The sequence below is a fragment of the Euleptes europaea genome, chromosome 7, assembly GCF_029931775.1.
Source record: "Euleptes europaea isolate rEulEur1 chromosome 7, rEulEur1.hap1, whole genome shotgun sequence".
In the NCBI taxonomy this organism is placed as follows: domain Eukaryota; kingdom Metazoa; phylum Chordata; class Lepidosauria; order Squamata; family Sphaerodactylidae; genus Euleptes; species Euleptes europaea.
The window spans coordinates 80,332,264-80,351,129 of record NC_079318.1 but is presented as its reverse complement, the minus strand read 5'-3'; the positions used below and the strand labels follow the sequence as shown (position 1 = coordinate 80,351,129).

Here is an 18,866-nt window from a genome sequence, read left to right as displayed (position 1 = left end):
CACTGTCCATTAAGCAAAAGGCGTTAGTTACTGGGTAGAAGAGTTTATTTTCAGAGAGGAAAAGAAAAACGTTCCTGTTTGTTTAGAGAGTCAGTTGTTTTCCATTTAAGAACTGAGCAAAACGGTGGCACTTAGTAAAAGACTGTATAAGCAGGAGTATGTGAGATTGTTGGGGTAGCAAACAATCCTTTTAGGAATAGACAGAAGAACAACTGTAGGCCCTGGGGGCTAGATCCCTGTCGATACGTATTTCCCCCCATGGTTCTTTCTGGCTCTTATCCCAAGGGGGGAAACTAGCACAGTCTGGGAAAGGCTGCCAGGAGATGCCAGGGCTTCCTTCCTTCCCCAGCTGGTGCCCCACAAGGTTATCAAAGGACCATAATTCCTTGAGATGAAGATGGGAAGCCAGACATAGACCTTGCCAGATTTAATTTGAGTTAGAGAAGATGAATACTGCATGGTGTGGCGGTCAGACTGATTGGGGGGAAGGTTTGGATCCCTATTCTGCCATGGAAGATTGATGAATGGCATCCTCTCACAAGCAAGGCCACCTCACAGGATTGTTGTTGTGAGCAAAGAAAACTTTAGCTGATTCCATTGAGGAGAAAAGTGGAGTATAAATATCTAAATACATTAAGTTTTTGAACCCCATGGTATATGAACACAAGAGGCTTGTGTTCTGAATCAGACCATCAGTCCACAAAGGTCAGTATTGTCTACTCAGACTGGCAGCAGCTTTCCAGGGTCTCATTGAGAGGTCTTTCACATCACCTGGCCCTTTCAAGTGGAGATGTCCGGGATGGAACCTGCATGCCAAGCAGATGTTCTGCCACTGAATCATGGCCTCTCCCTGCATGGATTGTTAGGGGGTTGGATCCTATAGCATGCACAGAACTCAAAAGAGGCATATCTTCCCTTGCCTTCACCCAGCAGCCCCTAAGGCTTCTCAAAAGGCAATTCGAGGGGTTCCCTTGTAGATTCAGTCTCTCAAGAGGGTGCCAAAGTGGCTGTGCCATTTGCGAGAGGCTCTGCAAAGATGGCATCCATTAAAGAAGACAGGCACTCTGCACATGCTCACAGCACTCTGGTTCAATATAACCAAAGCTAAATGAAATACTACTAGCGCAACCGACAGTCTTTTTGGGGGCGGGCCCTAGGAAGGGAATGGTCTGAGAACATCTGCATGTGCTATTTGGCAGAACAGGTAACGGACTGGTAAACGGCCTGTGATCTGCACCCCTGGCTTCCTCCTCTCTCTCCATTCCCAAAGTGGCACTCCTCATTCCATAATACACAAAAACAGCAAAGTCTGAATGAAAAGCAAAGGGCAGGGAGAAGAAGAAAAATCTCACTTTGGTGTTTTATTGGAAGTCTCTTCAGAAAGAGGAGCTGCTGCCGCACACAAATCCACGCTCCTTCCCAAGCAGAGGAAGAGCACGCTTGGCAAGCACAATGAAAACTGCAGCAGGAATGGCAGGGGGGGATTCCACACCAGGGGCTCGATCCATTGCTGCGGCCACACTGGTAACCGCAGTGTGCTACCGGCTGTAGGGTTTCTCTGTTCTCCCCAGCTTGGACAGGCACAGGGAAGAGCATCTTGCTGCTTCAGGATCCTTTGGTTTCCTCGGAAACGCCTCACTGGTTCCAGGAGAAAGAAGGGGGAAAGCGCAAGTCCACAGCCCGATTGGGTGCTAGGCTTTGTGCACGGAGTATTTACCCTTCTGGAGCTGGGACACGTAGATCTTGGTTTTGCTGCCGTCTTCCCTGCGGAGCCAGACTTCTCCAGTGCTGATGGCTGTGATCACAGCCCTAGAGGAGAGGGACAAGGGGCAGCGGAGGTGAGCAAAAAGAGGGTCTCGGAGCAACCCAAACATCAGCCTGTTCAGCAGGAGGTGACTCTTCTTTCTTCAGATTCTTCTACTGCTTCTCTGAACCCTTTGTTCAACTCCCCCACCAGGCAAGTTTTACTTTGTGCAGAGACCGCTCTCTGTCTTTCTGGCTCATGCTATGAAGTGCCATGGAGAAGAAGAAGAAGAGTTGGTTTTTATATACTGACTTTCTCTACCACTTAAGGGAGACTCAAACCGGCTTACCATCACCTTCCCTTCCCCTCCCCACAACAGACACCCTGTGAGGTAGGTGAGGCTGAGAGAGCGTGACTAGCCCAAGGTCACTCAGCTGGCTTCGTGTGTAGGAGTGGGGAAACAAATCCAGTTCACCAGATAAGCCTCCGCCGCTCATGTGGAGGACTGGGAATCAAAGCCGGTTCTCCAGTTCAGAATTCACCGCTCTTAACCACTACAAGTAACAGCTGCTCAGAACTGGCAGCCCTCTAGACAGAGGAACTGTTAGTAACTAGAAGAAGTTTTAAATGGAGGGCTGATTGAATTCATGCCTGTTTGAAATGATCCATGCTTGATTTAATTGTGCTTTCTTTGAACCAATGTGCAGCCCTAGCTTGCGCCCAGCGTAACCGATCGGTATTTCATGAAATGCTAAGCTGAAGGCACAAGCGTGTGGACGTGGCTGGGTGTGACTGTGTCCACTCGAAGGCTGTGCAAAGACAAGCTTCAAACAAGCAGAAGAGTCTGTCCCACTGTTTGTAGCGAAGACAGACTATGAAATATTTTTTCAGTCTGCAGAGAACTCAAAGGCGTGATAGACTTCTCCCACCTCAGCCCTTCTACTGTGGTGACTTGGTTATTTTGCAGTGGTGGATCGGGCCCCTCTTTGGAATTCTCCTCCTTCCGTGTGGAGGCAGTCTCAGACCCAGAGAGGCTTTCTGGCTGATTTAGCCCAGCCTCCCCCTCCCCACTTCAGCAGCTCCCCTTGGTGGGCACTCACTGGATGGGCGCCTCCTCCCCAACCTGCAAGGAGATGCTCTGCCCTTTGATGTAGACCTCACTTTCGTAGTGGAGGTGGCCGTCTTCACAGTGAGCCGAGAACAGGGCCGGGGACGGCAGCTTCTCCGCCTTCACTGAGCCTGGAGGAAGGGAAGGAAAAGCAGAAATCGAGGCTGCTAAGGTGGTGGGCAGAGAAAGCAGCAGTAGGTTCTAAGGGATGGGGAAACTGGGTGCAGTGGGAAAAGGAGAACGGAAGAGGAGAACGGAAGAGGATGCCAGAAGGTGGGGGGGTGGGCAGGCTGTTTGGTACTGGAATATGACAAGTAACTCGTTAACCTTAGTTCTGCTTGTTTAGTTGCCAGTTGAAAAACTTCCATTACAGATGTGAAGCATCTGGATGCCACAAAGAGACTCCCTCCGGTGAGAAGTGCCAGTTGTTAGTGTGAACACAAAAAGGAAACTTGTGGCATCTTAACAAAATTAAACAAGAAAAAAGGAAGTATTTCTTCACACAACACATTGTTAAATTGTGGAAGTCCCTGCCCCAGGATGCGGTGATGGCTGCCAACTTGGAAGGCTTTCAGAGGGGAGTGGACATGTTCATGGAGGAGAGGGCTTTTCATGGCTACTAGTCAAAATGGCTACTAGTCATGATGCATATCTATTCTCTCCAGGATCAGAGGAGCATGCCTATTATATTAGGTGCTTTGGAACACATAAGAACATAAACATAAGAACATAAGAAAGGCCCTGCTGGATCAGACCAAGGCCCATCAAGTCCAGCAGTCTGTTCACACAGTGGCCAACCAGGTGCCTCTAGGAAGCCCCCAAACAAGACGAGTGCAGCAGCACCATCCTGCCTGTGCTCCACAGGCAGGATAATACTGCAGTCGTCTTGTTTGTGGCCCTAGAGGCACCTGGTTGGCCACAATTTGAACAGACTGCTGGACTTGATGGACCTTGGTCTGATCCAGCACGGCCTTTCTTATGGTCTTAAGAGTCCAGTAACACCTTGAAGACTAACAATATTTAGTCCAGCATAAGCGTTTATTGCATCTGTTGAAGGGAGTTCTGACTCAGGAGAGGCTCCTGCTGCAATCAGTTTTATTGCTGGTTAAGGTGCAACAAGGACACCTGTTTAATTTTGTTGCAATGGACTAATATGGGCCGCCCCCTCTACAATGAACGACTAAAAGATTCGTGGTGGTGGATGCTTTCATGGATTAGGACCCACTTCATTGAGAAACACAGACGGCAACCCTAAATGGGCTGACTACAGAATTAGTTTAAAACGAGCTATCTTGAATGTCCCGTGAAACATGCAGAAGGCAGCATGCAAGGACGTTCGATTAAAACAGCATGTAAAAAGATCAGCGCTGACAAGCAGTGCAAGAACTGTTTAAAACCAGCAACCACCCAAATAAAGCAAAAATCTAAGATCGACAGTAAAAGAAGCATCCAGCGCTGTAAAAAAGCATAAAAGCAGCATCATGCCTTTTAGAACAACTGTCAGTCAAGAATCACGAGCTGTAAGACTCCCTTAAAAATTATGTAAGAAGATGACTATTTTTTCTTTAAAGCTAGGGAAGAAGAAACATTTCTTCCTGGTGCCAAATATAAATTGCAATTTGCCACTAGGCAAACTGCTGTGGAGAGCAAGTTCTCGAAGTCTGGGTGCCACAACAGAGAAGACCCACTCTCTGGTTCTCACGCATGTTGCCACAAACAGTGGGGGGCACATAGAGCAGGCCCTCTGCAGAAGGCAAAGGCAAGATGCCCCCCTCTTGTTTCACACAGTGCAGGGTTTTAAAAAGATCAAACTTTTATTTAAGTTGAGAAGCAAAAGAGGAGCCAGTAAAGATTTTATATCCTGCAAGCAACCGCACTGCTGTGGTTTGAACCAGATGACATTTCTGGACTGTCTTCAAAGGTGGCTCCATGTAAAGTGCATGGCAGTAGTCCAGCCTGAATGTAATTAGCCGATGGATTAACTGTGGCCAGTCTCAAAAAAGGGCCACTGCTGCTTCAAGGCACTATACGCTACAGAAGAGACATGTGCCTCCATTTGCAGACCTGGGACTAATAGCACTAAGCCCTGAAGAAACAGAAGCAAATTTGCTGATAAATTTTAGTTGAGCAAAATCGCTGAACTAGAACTTACTGGCAAGCATGATTCTGTCTGCTGAAGTTGTTCCTTTCTATTACTTGCCCAAAATTATACTAAAGCGAGAAAGATTGTGTGCGATCACCAATTACTTCTGGCATGAATGGTGCTACTGTTTTGTCTTGTAAACATCTGAGCATTGCATAGAAACGATGCAGGCTCAACCTCTTGCCCAGTGTTACAATTTTCTCTCTCCCTACCCATGTACAAGCATTTGCCAACTGAGCGTAACACTTTTTATATCTGGTAGTAGATATATCCTGCATATTTTTCCTAAAAATGTCTGCCACAATAAATCTATTACTCTTATAAATGCCACAATACTCCCTTTTTTGTTTTTGCCAAGACAAACATGCTTAGTTCTTTGGAATCCATTACTCCAGGAATCCATCCACCTTCAGAGGACAGGCTTCCCAGCTAATGAATTCCAGAAATCATTCTCGCTACAGACATGGGGGTGGGACTCAGGAACAGAGGAAAGGATGGCTTTTAGGTGGCACGGTACTTAAGGCGGTGTGTGCTCTGCATGTCTAATACCCTCCCCATCTGCATACCAAAATAAATCCGGTAAACTAGCCTTGTTCTCTTGTGCATAAATTTACTTTGCTTCCAAGAACTGTCATGTTCCAAAGGACTGGGCATTTTTGTGGAGAAAGGAGTAGCAGGAGCATAGGACGGAAGGAAGATTTGGGGTGCACACACTACGATGGGAGGAAAAGCTGCACAGGGCCCCCAAAGCAACCTCCCATCCATCTCTAGTCATCTCAGAATTCCGCAGACACTGTCCACAGATTTCCCAAGTTCACCTTCGTAACCATCAGGACTAGAGGCTTGCTTTAACAAAAGAAAAGAAACCCAAGACCCTGAGGAATACTGCATTCGATGCCAAGATAAACCATCCAGAGATGGCCCAAGAGACCTGTGGGAGGGCAGTTGCAACTGGGTCACTGCTTTGGTCAACCAGAGCTATGTATTCTCCCAGACATGCTAATGCTTGGAGCAATACCTCGCAAACCAGGGAACTAGGGAAAGAACAAAGCACTTGCCTTCTATCTTCCTCTTCGGGGGGGACGCTGCGGCTTTAGCCTGGGAAGGAAGAACCAGGTAGTGAGAGGGAAACCCTTTGATGCTGTGCAGTTGCTACTGTCCTCCGCTCCAAGGCAGAGACCCAGCCTGATGAGTCAGATAAAGTGGAAGGGGAGGAAACCCAGACTTCAGATCGCTTCTGCTAGCATTAGAAACGGGCTATATTAAGAGCAGAGCATCAAAGTGTAGCTGAGGAACTGGGAAGCCCCCAATCTGAATCTCATTACAGCCCCAAATTCACTAGTGGGCACTTGATCTCTCTCATCCCTGTAAGGATATTAAAATAATTAGAGATATGCCTGGAACAAGCAACATATATCCTCACTATTATTATGTTATATATATATATTAGAATCCTTACTGTTACATTACATATTATAATAACTAAAAAAACGATTTCAAGCTTCACAAAGAGATTTGCTCCTCTAACTGCACGTTTAAGCTTCCTTTATACGAATCCTCACTGGTCCAGGAGGTCCTTTCAGAATTAAACATAGCTGAGCTGGATTTTTCTAGGCAATTTCCCAACTGCAGACAAGAACACACACAAAGCTACCTTCTATTAAATAAAACCGCTGGCCTACCAAGGTCGGTATTGTCTACTACTCTGACCGGGAGTGGTTCTCTAGGGTCTCAGGTAGAGGACTTCTTCACCCCTACCACCTGATACTTTTTAACTGGAGAATCTGGCCACTGAACCTGGGGCCTTCAGCATGCAAAGTCAGATGTTCTACCACTGAGCCATGGCCCTGCCCCATGCTGCATTTCATAACAGAAGAAGAAGAGTTGGTTTTTATATGCCGACTTTCTCTACAGCTTAAGGAAGAATCAAACCGGCTTACTATCACCTTCCCTTCCCCACAACAGACAATTTGTGAGGTAGGTGGGGCTGAAAAAGCTGTGACTAGTCCAAGGTCACCCAGCTGGCTTCATGTGGAGGTGTGGAGAAACAAATCTTGTTGACCAGATTAGCCTCCGCCACTCATGTGGAGGAGTGGGGAATCAAACCCGGTTCTCCAGATCAGAGTCCACTGCTCCAAGCCACTGCTCTTAACCACTACACCATGCTGGCCCTCTGGTCATCATTTTAAAAACAAGTATACAGACCACTGGGCCTCCCTCCTCCCCTCTCACAGCATTTAGAGAAGTTCAAAGCCCTGTCCCCCACCCAACGCTGCAGAGAAGCCACCCATTTTCCAGCTCACCTTTTTGATGGCCGTCCAGTCCTCCATGATGTCAATATCGTGCAACATGTAGACAATGTACGGGCGTGGGAAAGGTGGGTTAAGGGTGTGCCACTGCACCAGTTGCCATGATACATCTACTGACTCCCCCTCCTCAAAGCTGTGGCCAGTCTTCTAGCCACTGCAGCTTCTCTCACCTTCGGCCATGATAAAATCCCCTCTTCCAAACAAGCATGGAAGTTGCCCAAGCCCTCTGCCCCACCTGATCCGGAATAGTGACCATCAGCAGTGGCTCCAAACTCAAAACCATCTTTTGGAGTTGAGGTACAAAAGGATATCAGATACCAATGGCGGCTTCTTCCTCTTGCCAGGCCGGAGAGGGTCCCATTCCTTCGTGCTGTGCTTTGGTCGAAGTTTGTCATCCCACCATTCTAGGAGAAGGAATCAGAGAAGGGTTAACCGGGGAGGGGAGAGAAGGAGACACCCCAAAAGGGACCCGACTGTTTCAGAACTCGAATGCTCATTCCCATATGCCTGGGAATCCCGGTAATTGTAATTCTGTAAGGGGGGGGGCTATGAATCCCCAATGGAGAATTCTTGCCACCAATATGAAACTACAATTCCCTGGGTTCTTTTGTTATCCCTTTATTAATTGTATTTATTTATTTATTGGGGACAGTGTGTGTTACTGTGAATAAAGAGGGCATCCCCTTACTGACCTGAGGTCAGGCCCACACTGTGCCTATCATCTTCCAAGCGCTGGATCCTTTCCAAGAGGTGCTCCTGAAGGGTGTCGAACAACAGCAGCTTTTCGCTCTGGGTGGGGAACAAAACACAGTTCGTCTTTTCTTTTTTACTCCTCGTTGTGGCTTCTACTGATTCAATGCCCTGTGGTGAAACATCCAAAACTGATCTCCAGCTGTATTAAAGTAAGGACTACCCAGTGTTTCCTTTGCCTAGGCTTCTTGCCATTCCAGGGGACATGTGAGTTCCAATCAGTGCTAGAATCAGATTCAACTAACTGTTACTACAGTTACCAACAGGCCTGGAGAAAAAAACATCCTGTTCCTTTAAGAGAGTCTTTAATGTGTAGAAATGGGCAGCTTCAGCTTTTAACAACATGGAAGAAAATAATGTCACCTGGTAAATAACATCACATTGAGCCTCTATTAAAAGGGCAGGATATGTTTCTCCAGGCCTGTTGGCAATCATGTCACCTTGTCTACTGCATGAGCAGCTATTGCTTTTTTTCTCTTGGATACAACCAGAGAGCTTTTGCACTAGAGGATAAATCGGCATTTATACCCCTTTACTACGTTCTTATATCTGATAGGATTGGACGCCTATGGGCAATTTGCCTTTTTACCCAACCTTTCATCTCCCCTGATCCATTTTGAACTAACAACCCTATGAGGTAGGTTAGGCTGAGAGATTAGCTCAAGTAAGCTTTGTGGCCAAATGTGGATCTGAACCCATGATCTCCCCAGTCCAACATTCCAACCACTCTACAACAGGGGCTCTCTGACAATCTGGGTCCCTGGCAGAAAATCCTTACAGCAGGGGTGGGGAACGTCAGGCCCAGGGGCAGTATAATGCCCGCGAAGTCATTTGGTTTGGCCCTTCGTGGATCCTGGCAGATCTCTAGCTCAGAAGGATTTAAGATTGGTGATCCGCCCCCTCCTGAGGACAGGAATAGCCTCTATTCAAGGCGGATGTTTGTTTTGCCAAGAAAAGGAACCTTTTCCCCCCTTGCGGAAGAGTTGTTAGCTATGTAGCTGCTAGGACCGCCCAAGAAACTGTGTTAACCCTTTCCCACCCGGGCCATGGAGAAACGTATTTCCTCTGTACTACAAGAGGGCTGGGGGCGGAAGTGGCGAATGGCCCGTGAATAATGCTATAAATATCCAAATGGCCCTTGGCGGAAAAAAGGTTCCCCACCCCTGCCTTACAGAATGCTGACACTGGAATTTCTGTGGCGCTCACAAGACCCCATTCTCTGTGTAATCAGTTTACTTTAGCTGGGCATCCTGCTTGTGAAAGTTTACAGCAGTTGCTCTTGCAAAACGTCTCTGTGGTGAAGAAACCAAGAAGCTCCCCTTAAGTCGCACACTGACCAAAGGTAGTTTCTGCTCTAATCAAGCTGATTACAATATGCATTGTACCTGTGCATCCTGAGTTCCTTCTTTACAACACCCCTCCCACCTTCTGACTGGGATATGACCCATGGAGCTGCTTTATACTGTTATCAGGCCCTTGGTCCATCAAAGTCAGTATTGTCTACTCAGACTGGCAGTGGCTCTCCAGGGTCTCAGGCAGAGGTCTTTCACATCACCTACTTGCCTAGTCCCTTTAACTGGAGATGCCGGGAATTGAACCTGGGACATTCTGCATGCCTATATAAAGACTCAGGGATCTCCATTCCTACTCGTATCTGACCAAGGGAGCTTTGACCCCCAAAATCTTGTTGGTCTCTGAAGTGTTACTGGACTTGAATCTAACTGATCAAAGGTATATTTCAGGAGAGAACTTGAAACGGGAAGATCCCTCTCCCCAAACCCAGGGCTTTCCACCCGCTGAAGAGCTGCGGACTTTGCCATTGCCATCCTTCATTGGAAAAGACGCTGGTCAACAAAAAGCAACGCTCAGACTTCCTACTCTACGAGATCCTTCTTATGTGTTATATGCCAAAGAGTGTTTCAGGTGAGTAGCCGCATTACTCGGCCATAGAAGAGCAAGATTTGAGTCCAGCAGCACCTTAAAGGCCAACAAGATTTACAAGGTATAAGCTTCCGAGTCAAAGCTTCCGAGTCAGATATCTGATAAAGGGAGGTTTGTTTCTCAAAAGCATATACCTTGGAAATCTTGTTGGTCTTTAAGGTGCTGCTGGAGTCCAATCATGTCAGAGACTGTTTGCCAAGCTGACTAAATGTATTCTGCATGCTCACATGTTTACATTCCAGCCTGGTGGTTGGTGGTTCTTGCACTCACTTCCCTTTGGGCTCAGATGCCCTCCCCAGTGTTAGCCTCAGATTGGGAAAAGAGGAACTTCAGTGGAACAGGCTTCCTCGGGAGGTGGTGGGCTCTCCTTCTTTGGAGGTTTTTAAGCAGAGACTAGATGGCCATCTGACAGCAATGCTGATTCTATGACCTTAGGCAGATCGTGAGAGGGAGGGCAGGAAGGGATGAGCCAGTGCTTGGCTCTCATAGCCCTTTCATACACGCCCAGGGTAATGCCGATTGCCACTTTGGGGTCTGGAAGGAATTTTCTTCAAGGCCAGAATGGCCAGGGATCCTGGAGGTTATTTTTTTTTGCCTTCCTCTGGGCATAGAGCAGGGGTCACTGGGGTGTGGGGGGAGGTAGTTGTGAATTCCCTGTGTTGTGCAAGAGGTTGGACTAGATGACCCCTGAGGTCCCTTTCAGCTTTATGTTTCTGACTAAGCTTTATCTAAATGAGCCTCTGCCTAGCTGTGTTCCATGAGTGGGGAGGTCTGTGGCAACAAACTGGGTGCCTTCAGGCCACCGGCTGGGAGACGGATACTACTCCTTTCTTACAAAAGTGACCTGGTTATCCTGCACAGAGCACCGTGAGTCGCTGCCTTCAGAAGATGGTGGCAGCTGGGCCTTCTACTAAAAGCTTCTGTGCTTCCCATGTGTTTGCAGGGAGGGGAAGAGCCCTGCTGAAGCAGGAGAAGAGGCTGTCTGGTCCAGCATCCTGTTTCCCACCGTGATCAAACAGATACCCTGGAAAACCATCAGTAGAGACACAGAGGTCAAAGACGACCCCTCCCCCTGGGCAAATGGTTTCTCAGCACAGAAGTTTTCCTTTTTCTGGAGCCTCCAGAACAAGTTCTGTGAAACATGAAAGCTAGCCCATTTTAATTGGTCCTAATGAAGAAACCAGGATACCATTCCTGTTTGAATTTCTTTTTGGCTACACCTATCATCAACCGAGAAAGGAGAGTTACCCCCACCTCGCCCCTGAAAAAGTGATAATGAAATAACCCTCCCTGCTTTGCTTCAGAGGGTCTGAGAAGAATTTTTTAAAAAGACAAGAAGGGAGGGGGCCCAACCTCCAGATGCTGCTGTGCTCCCTGAAGTTCACACCGATGTTTGTGATTAATCACCTCCAGGCAGAGGTTTCTGTAGATCCCTACGAAAACAAGAAGGGTTAGAGACAGGCTGACTGGGGCCATCCCTGAAACCTTTTGCCAATATCACGTCCCAGCCGTGGAAAGGAACTAGTTCCTCTGAGTGCAGGCAGAACATATACACTTCCATCACTGTTACATAACAAGACCAGCTTCTCTCCTTTCAGAAATTAAACATGGCCTCCATTCTCAAAGGCCACCATCTAGAGCTCCTGCCCCCATGGCCGCTGCCTGCCCCATGGCTAGCAAGAAGACTGCTCACCGGCCACTTCGATCCGGATCTGCATGTGGTTCTGTAGGACCCCCAGGGGGTCCAGATACTCCGCTGCTTTCCCAAGCATCACATCCTCCAGTTTTATCTTCACTTGACTCAGGCGCTCCTTGAAAAGCCTGCAGAAGGGCAGAGACACATTCACCTGACCATCTTATGGAAAGGGTTCCAAGGGGTGTGTGTATGGGGAAGGGGCGTAATACGTAGACTTGCAGGGGGGAAAAGCTTCACCTGCTTTTCTGGTCGGCTACATGCCTCTGGGAAGCTCATAAGCAGTACATAAAGGAACACCCTGTGGTCTGTACCCATCATCTTGTGCTCAGAGATATTACTGCCTCTGAACATGATGGCCCATAAAAACATAAGAAAGGCCCTGCTGGATCAGACCAAGGCCCATCAAGTCCAGCAGTCTGTTCACACAATGGCCAACCAGGTGCCTCTAGGAAGCCAAAAACAAGATGACTGCAGCAGCACCATCCTGCCTGTGTTCCACTGCACCCAATATAATAAACATGCTCCTCTGATACTAGAGAAAATAGGTATGCAGCATGACTAGTATCCATTCTAACTAATAGCCATGAATACCCCTTTCCTCCATGAATATGTCCACTCCCCTCTTAAAGCCCTCCAAGCTGGCAGCCATCACCACATCCTGGGGCAGGGAGTTCCACAAGTTAACTATGCATTTCTAACTATCATGGATAGTAGCTATAATCCACCAAAAATCCATCTAATTCTTTATTAGAACTGAGATCAAACCAAGATTCCACCTAATGCAGGATTCAGTGTTCCACAAGGGGCAGCCAGGTACCCAGATGGGCAGGTGGGGGGAGGGGAGCTTAAACACAGGTCATGGTTCTGACAGTTATCATTTGTAGTTCACCTCTGGCTTGTGGTACTGCGGCCTTTGTACAGGGAGTTTCCATTATAGATACTTAAATCCCACATTGAACAGCGTAGCCAATACCAAATTGTATTTATGAGTCCGTGTCTTTTAAAGGATCCACAACAACAAAAAACGAGGGGGGGAAACCACCCACGCGAGGAGAACGACTAGTTCTTCTGAACACGAGGGAGAAGAACAGACGGGGCAACTCTGAATGAAGCCAGGAACAGATGTACAGTGGTGGGTCGTTGCCCGCCTACCTGCTGGCCACCCTTTGCTGATAGATTCACCCTCTGTGAACATATCTAATCCCTAAGTCAGAGTCTGAGCACGGCTGGCAGCACTGCTGAGACCTCCTTGTTTGGGTTGCCTCTTGGGGGGCTTCAGCAGATAAGCAATCAATTGAATTCCAGTCAGCAGCACAGCGTATCGCAGCTTGCACAAGCCCTTTGCTAATAATGGCCATCAAAATAAAACAGGTTTTATCTGTGATTTGCTGAAGATGGAACTTTGAATTAGAAGGAAAATGAAGGACCCCCAACTTCAAGTTGTCATTAGAATGTGAATGTATGTGTGGACCTTGCAGGGGAAGACTGGTAGCTGAGACCTAACTCCTTTCCCTGTCTACGAGTTCTCTCCTTTAAATGAGGCCCTCTCCACCCATTTTAACTGATCCCTCCCTTGCTGGGCTAAGATAACTAGAGTAGAGTGAAGATTTACAGGGGAAAATGGGCAATTCAAGCAGGGCTTGGGGGCCAGTTGTGGCCAAGACTGGTGTCCTGAGTAACATAAAAAAACAGTCATCCCTTTTACATGGGCCTGCCCTGAACCTGCAGTACAGATTTGTTTTGGACCCTATAGAATCCTTGGAGATGGCATCTTGTTTGCACACTGAAGACAGCCACATTTTTAAAAAGCATGTGCACACTGAGAATAACTGGGGTTTTATTATACTCGGTATGTTTTTTCATTTGGAATTGGAAGCCACAAGAGAAAGGCGTGGTATAAATATTTTAATTAACAAATATGGGAGAAGCGCTCTCCTTACTCACTGCTGCAGGCCCAATCAAAATCAGGCTCGTTGTAGGGCCAAAAGAAACCTCAAGAGTTCCAATTTAAAAAAATCCAGGATCTGGAGTAGTTTGACCCTTCCTTGGAAAGGGGGATAACTCAAAGTTGTCTCTGTTAGGAAGCTTGGAAGTTAAATCGTGAAGGCTGGAGAGAGGGGCCACTCACTTTTCTTTGATTTCAGAGAATTCCTTCTCCAAGTGCATCATCTCATCCACGCACTCCGAGCGACGTCTCTCACAGTCCTCTTCGTCCATCTCTGCAGACAGAACAGATGACACGTGGAATCCTGTCTGTTCTCCCACTGCCCTGGGCTTGGGGCGCAAGAGAATCCCCCCCCCACTTGCTATTGAGAAATTTCTTTAAGCACGGACAACAGTGAAGGCAAGAAAGAGGCAGCAAGCTTTTGAGTGACACAGAACTCTTCCCACTTCAAATACGAAGATGACTTCAATGTAATCTGGATGCTTACTAAATTGTGCCCACCAACACAGTTGACCCATTTTGATAGTTATTGTTTGGACAAAATGAAGAAATGAAGAAAATCACAAATACCATTTTGCCAGTCCCAGTGGATGAAACATTACAGTTAGTTAATGGAACGTTCCTAAGTGAACACAACAAGGGAGTTTTGAGAGGTGCTCTCAAACATGGCAACCATGGGACATGAAGTCCCTATGAAGAAAGACTACCCATCACTCCCACAAGCTTCTAGTTCTCATAGTTATAGAGGCAAGAGGGCAGTTCCCAATTGAAGTGGAGGGGCTGCAGCAGCAGCTGTCCTCAAAGCTAGCTGGTAGAGAAGAAGGACATGAGGGAAAAACAAATCTCTTTTTTTCCTTCCCATAAATGACTTTTGTAGGCCTCAAGTTGTCTACGTGCATATTTGAAAAACCAAAGGCAGTCTGGGTAATCTTTTAGGACACTTCCTAGTGTTGTAGAAAGACCAATAATGTAACAAGCCAAAGCACAAAACAGCCATTTTGCAGACAATCAGCAGTTTTGCTTAATCCCAAATCAGGGAAGCTCAATAAAAGTGAAAAACCCGAGTAAATACAGGCTGCAGACTTCTGAAGCCTTAGCAGGTATTGGTCATAAGAACCCTGACTGCTATTAACTGAAATGAGTCCTTGATACAGGCTTGGATTCTGCTGCCAAAGCGTTATGGAAGATTTACAAACATTACAACTTCTCCGAAGTTTAAAACAAAGTGCCCACAGACAAAGGCTGGGAAAGGTGAGGTTGCATGGTTGCTGGGAGGGCTCAACAGAAGAGACACCACTATCAAAGCCAAATCTTAGACTGTACAAATGAATAGGGATGTTTTGATATGAGAACAGTAGGGGGACAGTATGGGTGATGTTGTTTTTGGATGATTACGTTGTTACTCTGCCTTTCTCCCGTATGGTTCTCATGGCAATGCACAGGGTAGGGGGATCATCCCAGGAAGTCTCCATTCAGGTCAGCTAAGACGTGCTTAGTTTCAGCAAGGCTGCATCCTGCCGCTTCCAACTGTACCCTAGGAATGAACCTGGGATCTTCAGCACGCAAAGCAGGTATTCTTCCATTGAGCTACTACCTTTCTCTTCATTCCCAAGAAATTAGGCTGAGGCTGTTTTGCCCCTGCCAGATACCTGAACTCTCCTCTTCTGATTCTGACTGGCTGGCGCTGCGCTCATCCTCGCTCTCTTCTTCGCCATTCATGTCAGCTGCTGAATCTCCCTCTGCCTCCATCTCCTTGGGCAGGGGCTGGACAGGCATGGTGCGCCACGGAGGCAGGGTGCCGAAGTTGAAGCAAAGGAGTAGAGAAAACAGCCAACCTGTGATGGAAAGGGGGCGTGAACAGAACTGAATTATTATCCTTACAACAAGGTCACAATGTACTGCATCTACAAGTGGACGGGACAAAGTGCAGGTATGGGCCCTGTCCACAGCATTCAGCACTCTGAGAATATCAGCTTTTGGTTTGTGCTTTTTAAAGTTTCTAGTCCTTAAGGCTTCCAAGGGTGTCATCATCAATACCTGGTAAGTTATCTTCTGGCAGGACATCAGAACAACTTTTTCCGTTGTAAAAAATGGGCCTTCAGCATCCTGCAAAGTCTTTGCCTACACATCTCACCTGCATCTAGCACAAACATATCTGCAAACATCCTTAATGTGGAAAACTTGTGCAGCCAGCTTTTCTTAAGCCAGAATTTGGGTTTTCATTCTGAAGGATGCATGGGCCTCATTAAGTGTCTGCAGGGCAAATGAAAACAGATGCAGAACTGAGCCAAACAACACCCATCTCTCTGATGCAGGCTGATGCTTAGAGAACAGCTGAGCATGACACTCACAGGATAAATGGCAGGCCCACTTAAAAGCCCAGCTCTGCCTCCTGAGGCCTGATTTAAACATTATGCTGGAGGGAAGGAGAACATTGCATGTGCAAGCATCCTACTTAAACTGCACTGCTATGCACAGTAGCTCCATGTGCAAGTTTAACAAGCCAGTTCAATGCCCATCCAGCCTGTGGATCTCTGGAGGGCTAACATACAACAGCTGATGGGACACTTATAGCAAGATGCTGCCTCCGTGCAATGTCCCAAGTATGTTGTCCTTGCCTCTCTACACTGTGTTTAAATTGGACCCCAGGTTTCTCCAGAGAAAATTGGAAAAGAAACAGAATCATCATAGAATCATGGAAGGGGGTCATACAAGCTGTACAAGCTGCCAGGGTGCAGAGGTCCAAGTCTCCACGCTGTTTTTGCCCCCTCCCACTAGTAGGTATCTTTCGTGCTCCCAGAGATTAGCCTTCTTCCTCTGCAGTAAGAAGTATAATTAAGCAAAAGCAACCCCCCTGCTATTCGCCTAAATATCCTAGACTCTAGTCTGCAGTCCTCCAGCTTACCTATCAGAACATCATGGGGGACTCTGTCAAAAGCTTTACTGAAATTGAGGTAAACAACGTTGAAGGATAATAAAACAGAAGTCCAGTGGCACTTCAGAGACTAACAAAATGTATTCAAGCATAAACTTTGGTGAGTCAGAGCTCACTCCATCAAAAGCCCTTCAGTGCAGCTATTGAAGGAAACTCTGGCTCACAGAACCTTATGTTGCATTAAAGTGTTAGTCTTTAAAGTTAGCCTTTATTTTGCCACTACAGACTACGCATTTGGAAAAAGTAAGCACGAGCTGCCTTACTTTTTCCACCATTTCTCTCTACTCAGCAGCTGTCTCTAAGAGCTGGCACAGAAAGAGTAGGGAAATTAACTGCTAAGCAGAGAGAAACAATAGCCAAGGGCCAATCTACTGGTCTTGTGGGAGATTCATGATCAGATTTCCTGATGTGTACTTGAATATTAAAAAGGAGCGAGGGCAGATTGAGGATGTGGATCAGGGCTTCCCTTTCACCACACACCAGTTCCTCGACAGAAGTTGACTGTTCCCCGCCCCCCAGCTGCTTACGTTGAACACATGAAGCTGCCTTATACTGAATCAGACCCTCAGTCCATTCAACTCAGACCTCCAGGGTCTTAGGCCGAGGTCTTTCACATCACCTACTTGTCTGGTTCCTTTAACTAGAGATGCTGGGGACTGAACCTGGGACCTTCTGCATGCCAAGCAGATGCTCCACCACTGAGCCATAGCCCCTCACCCATGTTAAGGAAACACTGGGCAAATGCCTGTGCTTGTCTCTGTCAGAGGAAGACTTCCGAATTCTAAGCAGGCAGAGCTTGGTTTCTAGGGATGTAACACGTAGACTGGCTATCCCTCCTTCTAACAGTGCCACCCAAACAGCAGAAAAACCAACCCACCTGTAGGCCTACCACTCTGCGAACCCTCCTGTTTTTCTCACTGCTTGGAGGGCTTTATGGCAGAAAAGTAAGGCTCTACCTTTCAAGCCAAAGAACTAAACCAAACAGCTGCATGGCCGCGGGATTTAATCCAATAGAGTGTCTCTCCCAGGAATGGGGCGGTGGGGGGAGGGGGAAGCTGCCCCTATTACATTCTTGCCAGTCAGGCAGCTGTTCAAAGCCCGGGTGCTTTGGGAAGTGCAAAGGATGGAGATCCTCTCTGCTTTTCTTTTACATTGCACATAGATTTATGGAAATTGGGCTGGGGCTCACCGAAAGAACCCGAGAAAAGCCCTGCAGGATCAGACCATGGGACCGCATCTACCTCCTCGGAGCGGCCAGGCCATGAGGACACAGAAAGCCGGCGGGTGCAGAGGTCAAAGTCTCCCAGCTGGTTTTGCCTCCCCCCACCGGGGTATGTATCCTTCGTGCTCCCAGAGACTAGCCTTCTTCCTCTGCAGTAAAAAGTATAATTAAGCAAAAAGCAAACAGACGCATAAAATCTCGTCCCCCCCCCCCCAGCTTGCTTGGGAAGAGTCGTTCAGCTTAGGCAGGAACCAAGGACAAAAAACTTTTTCCAAGCTCCTCCCTCAGATTGCAATGGATTCAACCACTCCCCGGGGACTTCCACGGGGAAACTCGCTACTGGACACCTGGAAGAGAGGAAAGGAACTCTTTTCCCATCTACATCGCTCATACAGCTTTGGGCTTCATAGGGAAGAACCAAACACAGGCACGCCTCTCCTTCCCTTAACATCACAATGGTCTGACCCACAGCTTTCCCTCCAAATCGGAAAACGCATAAGACTGGAATGGGCGGGACCATCCTTCCCCACAAAAGGGGGGGTGATAGGAAAAGAGTCTAGACCCTTCATACCTGGGGGAGGGGCTGAGGAAGGCACAAACCCCGCTCTAGCTCTCTTTAGCAACCGGAAGTAGTTCTCCTCAGCCCCGCCTACCACCCTCAGCCAATCAGAGCAGAAAATGTGTACGCTTAATCGGCTCGGTTTGCTTCGATGAAACTCTGTGGTCTCCGCGAGCGGTATTGTGGGAAACCGGAAGTAAGGGGCGGAAAGGGTTCCCATGGCGACAAGATACCAATGAGGTTAGCTGTAGAAATGCAAGATTCTAAACGTGTGCTGTAGAGTCATCGCTATGGTAAATAAAAAGCACATGGATGTAAAGAACAGCAGCCCTCGGCCGTTGTTCACAGCCTTGTTCATTTATTTTAATTTGTACATATTTCCTATTATACCGGAACAAAAAGTGAGGTTTCCAAATGTGAGACGTGAAGTCCGGTGCACAAAACCCGCAAGAGTTCCAAAGGCTTAGCTGAAATAAAGAAGAAGGCTAAAAGAAGGGCTAATGAGAAAACTGGC

General features: G+C 47.4%; 1 protein-coding gene across 1 annotated transcript; it reads right to left on the bottom strand.

The window, feature by feature from the left end:
* Positions 1-1,571: 1,571 nt before the first annotated feature.
* BRMS1 (BRMS1 transcriptional repressor and anoikis regulator) lies at positions 1,572-18,437 on the bottom strand. Its single transcript, XM_056852931.1, has 11 exons — positions 18,365-18,437; positions 15,286-15,471; positions 13,820-13,910; positions 11,689-11,816; positions 11,349-11,428; positions 7,997-8,093; positions 7,616-7,708; positions 7,299-7,363; positions 6,054-6,093; positions 2,845-2,983; positions 1,572-1,809 (listed from the first exon to the last, which is right to left on the bottom strand). The coding sequence occupies exons 2-11, from the start codon at positions 15,410-15,412 to the stop codon at positions 1,692-1,694; spliced, it is 978 nt and encodes a 325-aa protein (XP_056708909.1). The 5' UTR covers positions 15,413-15,471; positions 18,365-18,437; the 3' UTR covers positions 1,572-1,691.
* Between the last annotated feature and the right edge of the window lie 429 nt (positions 18,438-18,866).

Bases quoted from the DNA above. Each gene is read 5' to 3' on its own strand.
- BRMS1 (XM_056852931.1), bottom strand. From the start codon at position 15,412: ATGCCTGTCCAGCCCCTGCCCAAGGAGATGGAGGCAGAGGGAGATTCA. The intron at 11,817-13,819 runs GTGAGTGGCCCC...GCCCTTCTGCAG, and splicing joins TTCTCTGAAATCAAAGAAAA to GCTTTTCAAGGAGCGCCTGA. The intron at 2,984-6,053 runs GCAAGTGCTTTG...CCCTTCCTCCAG, and splicing joins CCCGAAGAGGAAGATAGAAG to GCTCAGTGAAGGCGGAGAAG.